The sequence below is a fragment of the Colletes latitarsis genome, chromosome 2, assembly GCF_051014445.1.
Source record: "Colletes latitarsis isolate SP2378_abdomen chromosome 2, iyColLati1, whole genome shotgun sequence".
In the NCBI taxonomy this organism is placed as follows: Eukaryota; Metazoa; Arthropoda; class Insecta; order Hymenoptera; family Colletidae; genus Colletes; species Colletes latitarsis.
Window position 1 is genome coordinate 10,431,558 of NC_135135.1, and position 9,029 is coordinate 10,440,586.

General features: G+C 34.2%; 1 protein-coding gene across 1 annotated transcript in view; it reads left to right on the forward strand.

Moving 5' to 3' along the window:
• The window catches only part of LOC143350800 (uncharacterized), a 29,866-nt gene extending 23,263 nt beyond the window's left edge, over window positions 1-6,603 (forward strand). The window contains exons 4-5 of the mRNA XM_076782769.1: window positions 814-951; window positions 3,168-6,603. Of these exons, the coding sequence (XP_076638884.1) occupies window positions 814-951; window positions 3,168-3,383 (354 nt within the window). The 3' untranslated portion in view covers window positions 3,384-6,603. The remainder of the gene's footprint in view (window positions 1-813; window positions 952-3,167) is intronic.
• Window positions 6,604-9,029: the final 2,426 nt, after the last annotated feature.

Genomic DNA, 9,029 nt, shown 5'->3' on the forward strand with positions numbered 1-9,029 from the left:
CTATCTTTACCCTTTCGAAGTGGATATCAATCAATCAAAAACTACCTTGCGTTCCCCTGTTCAAATAAGATACGACTAATAAAGACAAGAGGAACGATTTATTAACAGTAACGTTAATAACGGATCATAAGTAACTAATTAGACGTTTCACTCTAGCATACGCTCAATTACTCACAGCGTTAATGCTCGTTTCTATCGAAAGTCACAGTTTTCATAATGTATTTAAGAATACTCAGATGTTTTATTACATGTAAATAATCACAGGAAGAAAATGTGAATATATTTATACAGTTAAATTATTATTGAATGGTTTTATATTCATAAAAAAATTACTAAATAATAGAAAAATTTAAGTTTCGATTAAACACTGTGGTTGAAAACATTTAATTTCGAATAAATTTTCTAATTTTATTCATTATTATATTATAATTCCTTAATCGTTTAATCATTATTTATTATTCGTTATTTGTGTATTTATCGTGTTTCGTTGTTATATGCTTGAACACTATTAATTACTAGGGAATAAGAAAAACAAATGTCTGTCAATGTTTCACTGTTTGATTAGAGGAATTCGTATAGATTCATAAATAACGAATAAATGATTTTGTGAATAAATATACTATAACAAGTAATACTCCAATCAACTAGAACGAATAATATATCAATTACGTACAGTAAAGCTTTGATAGAATGAAACGCAGAATTAACTTTCGTGTAAATCTCGTTAAAAGCAATTTCCTCCGCGCGTGGTACAATTTAATTGCAAATTATTTTTGCAAGAAGCGTTAAACGTTGAATTCTATCTATTCGTAGCTCGACAAGGCCCTCATCGACGCGTACGAATACATGCAAAAGTATGCGGTGGGTTTGGAACAGATAGTTTGGGACCAAGAGGATCTCCAACTCGCATTTCGCAAGCAGTTTAAGGACACAGAATACAAACTGCGAACGGTGAGTGAACGATTGCCGTCAAAAACTTAACTTTATAAATAATCCAAGCTACGATACTTCTCGTTTTCTCGATAAAAAGTAGTACCGAAGTACCAGGTACAATCAGCTCGAATTATAGCACCTTTCATTGTCGCGAACGTTACAAAAAAATTTTACGATTATTTGCACAATACTTTCACGACTAAACACGTTCTAATCGCTAGATACGAAAAAACATTATGGGTTTATCGATTAACCGATCGTTGCTTTGTCGAGTAAATTTCCATTCGATTTCCCTGATTTCACGACTCTGCAATTCTTTTGTAGCGATTTGTCTTTATAGACAAATTGCAAAGTTTATTGTTTGGCGATTTTGGATATGTATTTTTGTATGCACTCGTATTTAGAAACTTTCTGTTTTTACCGAATTAAAAAATGTAATATAAAGCCGCAAGTGGAGGATTAAAAACAAATTTATTCTAAATAATCTATTTAATTTTTTTTCTTCACAAATATAACTAAATTAAGGCATGCAAGAATCTCCGGCTTGTTTTACAAAAGAAACAATGTTTTTAGTTGATATCGTAGAAGGTTTTCGTACATTATTTAATATTTAATATCGTGGATTCAATTAATCCATGTTGCTATTCAATTCTGAAATAATTTTACCTTATTCGAACTTTTATTCTCTCCAAAGATGTTATGTATGATTTATATTCATCGATACCATTTTTTGACCATTTTCGATTTGTATTTAGGGTCATTATCGTGCATAAATGACCAATTTGGCAACATGTTTCTTTAGCAACATATATCTTTTTAAGATTCCTCTATACATGACACCTGTTATAATACACTTAAATTTTATTAATATAATGAAAGTCCAACTATTTCACCACAATGTTTCCTCTACCATGTTTCACAGTTGGCGTTTGATGTCTGCTACATACTGAACATCGAACATAACAAATAGATTGAACGTAAATTCGTTTGAAAAAAAGAGATTTCCAATCTTGAGCAGTCCATTGATTACATATTTTATCAAATTTTAATCGGGCTATTTTATTTTTCTTTTTGATAGACGATTTCTTAATATTTTGCCAAACGTACATTTGTAACCCACACGTAGAAATATACCTTTAGATAAACTTGTGCAACTCATAGAACATGGAGATTAATAACATGAAATTTTTGAAACAATATTCATCTTATATATGAATGAAATATCAAATTATAATTAGCTTATGATAAATGTAAAAATATTTAATAATGTTATTATATTCTTCAAAAGTTTATTCTTATGAATATTTAAATAGCTACAGGTTTTTGACTGTACAAAAACAATAATAATTTTTTCACGCGTGTGCAATGTAAACTATTACGGTATAAATAACTGTAAATGTAACAAAATATTTGTAACACGATTTTATAATACTTTGACTGCTTCCAAATTTCAGATCCTTAGTATAAATATATAAACACGGATTTCTCAAATTTAGCATGAAAAATTACGTGTTAATTCAAATCGATTGAGTTTTATTGACATAAACTAGAATCTCAGCACTGTCTACTCCAATTTGGTATCATTAATTTGGTCAAACAATATCTGTTTTAGAGCTACTGAAAAAGTAACACGAAATAATAATGACAAACAAACTGAAATTTTATTTACAAAATGACACGAAGCAACGATTTGGCTAAGGTTTAAGTAATTTAGAATAGTGGTATTTTAATTCACATTCACACTATAAAATTAAAAAAACAAGTAAAAAATAAAATGACTTTTTCTTGTGATTTAATCGAAAATAGAAATCACAGTATAAGAACAATCATCTTTGTTGAACATTAATTAGATAAGTCTTAGCTAGTGCAATAATCACAGATGTAATTTTATACATAACATACTCCATTCTTCTCCTCTTTTATCTTCGTTGTGCTCCAAATCGTCACAAACTTATCAAGAAATCTTAAATGTTAACACGTAAATAAATACATTGACTGATTCTCTTTAAAGAACGACTGAATGGTGAAAAAATTTTTGCAAATTAACATTTTCTTATTCTTCTTGCATCGATAATATATAAAATTGTAGTCCCTCTATAACAATTGCTTCTGTTATTAAATATTCCAAATTACCAACAGTATTGCATATATCTTTTCCTCTACCATTATCACCGAGAAGAAATTGCAAATGGCCGACAGAACGAGGACGTAACGTGGTGAATTTTGTTTTGCAGGTTCTCTGCGAGCTGCAAGTGGCATTAGTGGAGCGGCAGCTGTCGTCGCGACCGGACGTCACCCGCGACATCATGAACGCCGATTTCCGAACGACGATGTCATCATCCGAGACGTACCGAAACCTACGCGACTGGTTGATCTTTCGGGACTACATGAACGGTCTCGAGTACGTGGTGCAGGTATTCGAGCACCTGCGCCGCGGTCTTCAGTCCTGAGGATGGCAAGGCGGAAGCCGAAGAAGGGCTACCAGACGACGACTCGCTCATCTTAGGAAACCGGAACAACCCAGCGTGGACGGGCAGTTTTCTTGAGATTACCGAGGAAGCGGGTACAATGGAAGAAGCCTAGACGTGCTCTGCCAAGCAGGTTAATGGCTACCATCGGTCCCGGTTCCAGTGTGTGTGTGTCTCTGCGACGATCACCGACCTATCTATCGACAGATCTACTCTCGATAGATATTTCGTGTCGTCGGGTCGCAAAAGTGCGCGCGTACGTCTGCGTCAAGTTAGCTACCGTAACTTTGAAACAGGATCGACGGAAACCGTCGACGAGCCTCGTCGATGATCGGCCGATGCTCGACGATCAGGATTCCGCGAGACGACCGGAGAGAGAGAAAGACGGGAAGCTGAGTCGTTCGATAAACAGCCTGTTGGCTTTCGCCGCCGAGTTCACGATCGTGCAAAGACATTCGTCTTGTATACACGCTAGTTGCCGGTACGTGTTTTGTACCGTGTCGAACGCGTAACCATAAACGTGCGAGAAGATGGATATAGAAATCGACAGATCGCGAAATACCAGTTCTGGACCGATATCCTTCTTCGATTTGCCGAACAAAGAAGCCGTGTGCGAGCCCTCTCCCACGTTTTCGACCTCCCCTCGTCCGTCATTGTTGCTACCTATAGATTTTTGCGATTCGCCGTTTTATTTACCCGACCTATTGCATTTTATTCGACGAAACGATATCTTCTTTTTACGATTTGAATCTTTTCTTTTTTTTTTTAACGTGAATTTTTAAACGTATATTTTTCCGAAGGAAGGAAGAATCGTGGGAGCGTTCGCACGCGAGAAGGGAGAAGAGAAATGGATTCCGATGGGAATCCGACTAAACGAGCTTGTGCACCGCAGCGGTATTATATCCTAAGTACACAAGAAAATACAGTATTCGCGCTTTAAGTTAGACTATTCGCGTCGAGCGAGAAGAAAGTAAAGAAAAAATTCTGCGCATAACTATATCGCGTGGCGACACGCGAGCAAAGATCTTCACGACGGTATCTTTTGTAACGTCGACGCGCTCGTCGCCAGGAAACACGTTTCCCGACGAGCGACACGCGCCCTCCCCCTCTTAATCCTATATAATAATTTATTAACTAACTGTAATATTATATTTGTATTTATTCAGATTATTTATTTTATTTTTGTAGAGATTTTACATGTCCGATTAACTGTATTTAAAGTGTCTAGTTGAGCTTAAAATTACCTAGAGCGTAAGAGAGAAATAGAAGGATATATATTTTAATTATTATTAATATCGTTAGTAGAATTTTTTTTTCATAATATCGTAGCGGAAGATGAAGGAAACGCATCGACGCGGCCGACGCCATTTTACGTTACGCGCCGCGCTGCTGCTGCTACTCTCTTCACTCGACGTACCTTTGGACTCGGCATGAAAATGTAAATTCGATAAGGAAATAATAGTTCAATACTTCCATCCCACCCCCCCACCCCCCTCTACCCCACCCCCGTACTTTTTATACGTTGCAATTTCTTGCAAGGAAAAACAGCGTATCTCAACTAGTTTTAAATCGATTTTTATCCGACATTGGTTCAATTTGGGCGCTTTAGAAAAAAATCTCTTTTCCTACCTTTGTTATTTCTTTTTTTCTTTTAGCACCGAAGTCGATACTTTCCTGCTTCTTCTAGCCTTTTTATACCCGAGACGCTGCTATAGTAGCTCGAGCGTATAATTTTATTTGCCAAGGAAAACCTTTGCTTTTCGAACTGTAAGATTTTATCCATTTTACGGAATCGATTGTTCTTTTTTTCCTTTTTTTTTTTTTTACCGCTACAACGTTTTTCGAATTTTATCCTTACTCTTAGAGATACTCGCGACTAGAAGGGTGCGTCGTACGAAGCATCGCGCCGCTATTCGCTCGAGGGTAATTGACTTCGCAGGTCCCTTTCGTACTTACAATTTGCTATCGAAACTTAAACACGAGCGTCACGTTGGCTCGTAGAAAGTATGGTGTCGTTTTTATTTAATTCTCGCGTCTATCGGGCGGCCTATAAGCTTATCGTGCGCGTCGAGCGTACGCACACGTTCATTATACGAAACACACTTTCATTTCCATATCATCGTGTCTGTGATATGCATCGTCGAAAGTCCCTCACGCGAATAATTATCATTGTTGAGAATCGAACTGCCTGATTCCCCTGCGAGGGAGAAGGAAAAAGGAGATAAAAGGGAGAGTAGGAGAGGAAGAACATATTCGCGCGTGTATGTGTGTATGAGCGAGTGTGCGCGCGTGTGAGAGAGAGAGGCCTATTTGTGTGACAATGTCGATCTCGTAAATCGATCTCGAATACGCATTTCATTTTATCATGTTATTTTATACATTTTATTTTAATAGACAGTCTTCTGTCCTTTAAATGCACCGATCATTTTTTAGTACGTTTTTTTTTCTTTTTGTTTTAAATAAGGAAGACTGCCATTTAGTTCGATTGTTTAAATCATCGTAGAATACAGATATATTTAAAAATTGAGTATATCGTTGAGAACGTGTTAGGTTTATGCGCGGTTAGGAAGGACTTCGACAATTCAACTATTTCGATCGCAAGCAGCAGCGCAGTTCGAGCGTCGATCAGCTTAAATAATCCTATCGATAACTGATGCGGGTTTATTTTATTTTTTTTTTTTTCGTTTTTCCCACTGAAAGGAGTTTTCTTTGTCCAGTGATTTCTTAAAAAAATTTATTTTCGTATCGAATCAGCGTAAGCACGACTTTTGGCGATCTCTCTGTCCCTTGTTATTAGGAATCGTATATCTGTGTAAAGATACGTAGAACGTACCAGGCATATGACGAATACGGCTATTCGCGTTTTCCTCGAACGGTTTCGTTCGTTTAGAAATGCCGAACGAACGATCCGGCGAATCGGTATCGTTGACCCTCCAACGATACGAGAAAAATCGACTTCAGTGACAGAGCCGGGCGCACATTCTACGCGATCGGTACACGCAATGTACGGAAAATTTTTGTGTAAAATAATTACTGATTGTTTGGTATATGTTGTACATAAACAAATTTGATGATATAGAAGCTGCAAAATATAATTATATATGTGAATATGTAATATGTACACGGGCCCCTCCCCCAAAACGTCCGCTCTGTTGTATCATATTAAACCAAAGACAGTTCAACATGAAATATATTGCGGTTTATTTGACTTCGGTGACACTTTCCAATCCCTTTAAAAATTTTTCCTCGATTAACGACCCATCAAATATGACGTACTTTCGTGGTTAAATCGGTTATCGTCTGATTAGTTCAAAGTAAAATTTATGTTCGTAATTTTCAAGAGTTGTTTTATAGAATTCTCAAAACTTAAATTTTTTTTAATTTTTATTATATTTTTCCACATAAATGATTACTTCGAACGTCAAAATTGCGATTATAATGATATTAATTGTCTACTTGTAATCATACAATTACATTCCTAATTTTCAAAAGTTGCTTTATAGAATTTTAAAAACTTTCTTAAATTTTTAAAAATTCTTATAATATTCATCCACATAAATGAATACTTCGAACGTCAAAACTACGAATATAACGATATTAATGATCCACTTATAATCTCTATTTGTTTTAAATTATTCAACTCGAGAAGAAGTATAGAAAACTTTCATAATTTATAAATTTATATGATTAATGATTGATGAGGCCTACTATCAACGAACGTTTAATTGGAATTACGTGATCATTAGCGTTATTTTCCAATCGTATTCGAGTCTACTATTTACTTTCGTATCAGTTCTATGCGAAATTAAGTGGTAAGTGTGCAAACTTTAAAATAGAATAACGATACAGATTATTGTATCTGAGAAGTGTCATTTAACTAAAGAAATTAGTATAGTGATTGAGCATTGAGTTTGACAAGAAGAATAAGCTTTCTATTCATCGTAGAAGCCAAATTAGTAATTATCATTTTTACGGGAAACTATGTATGAATTCTATTGAATTTTATATTTGTATCCAGATAAAAATTTTGAATAACAAATAAAACACAAACCGCCGTTTATTCGTAACTCGTCGCATAAATATTTCAATAGTAAAACGACATATTTCCCGATTAACTAATAGAATTGTAATCATTCGATTGAATAAACGACACAGATTCCTGTATATTGACTTTATCGATTATCTGTCGTTCGAATGAAATTTTCGTCTCCGATTTATATCTGTACGAGTCAGCTTGATTTGCAAACGAATTAATTGATGCAATTCTCGCGAGAAAATATATTTGATAGTTTCTTATCGGTATTTAACATAGATATCTTAGCAATATTCCATTTCTTTCAACGATATGAAAATATATTTATCAGTGAGACCACATATTTGTCACTTTAATTGAGATTTTATTTGAACTTTAAAACCTTAATTCCGTGGCCAAAATCATTTACATTATACAAAGAATATCATAAGAAAGAAATGGAACAAAATTTGGTCCACAACTAGCAGAACAAAAGCTCATAACATAATACAATGCCTCTATCAACAAACGAATAGAGGTTAGATTCAGATAAAAACACATCAAAATTACACATGATTACTTTATTAAGAGAACCGACCAACCCCCACAGTTGGACAAATTTTATTCACGAATAACGAGTAAAATTTTTAGATTCATTCTTAAACTAGCATTTACACTAACCTTCCTGGATATCGATTTGAAAAATCCGTCAATAGATTCTATTTTACAAATGAATTTACAAGTAAAACGTTTACGTATGAATCTAAAAGTTTTATTCGTCGTTCGAAAATAAAATTTGCCTCTATGAACGATGTTAGAGCTAGACAGTTCTAATTAATCACTAGACTTAGGATCTTTATGCAAATTCATATATTTATTAATAGTATTAAGGAAATCAGAGCTTTGAAGAGGGCTGTCTCAACCCCTAAATATAATAATTAGTATTTTTGTGAATTCAAATTTCCCACAAATGCATAAACATCCGTTGTCTATTAATCACATACTATGTTAAGAAGAAACTATAATGTAACCCTAGTGGAAACCTTAATAGAGATGAGATGAAAAGCACAAAGAAAATCAACGCGTAAAAAATATAGACCACCATGATGCATTATTGTAAACAAATAAAAAAGTAGAAACTAAATGTTTCGACCTAATATTAGAAATTTTCGAAGTGTCAAATATCATTTATAACACTGTAAAATTGTGTAGAACTTGACAAATGATTCATCGTAATAACTGTCATCCAAACTAATCTATTCCTCAAATTTAATTTTTTTGTTCTAGATAGGAAGTCTTACACAGAAGAAATTTGCCATAATAAAATTTAAAAGGTGAGTATATCTAGTCAAAAAATTCCAAGAAAATGAGAACAAGATCTAATTGAACCGAATTGAAAATTATAAATATATCCATTCGTCGTGGTAACTGTCATCCAAACTAATCTATTCCTCAAATTTAATTTCTTCGTTCTAGATAGGAAGTCGTACACAGAAGAAACTTGCCATAATAAAATTTAAAAGGTGAGTATATCTAGTTAAAAAATTCCAAGAAAATGAGAACAAGATCGAATTGGATGAAATTGAAAATTACAACTATATCGATTCGTTTTTTTA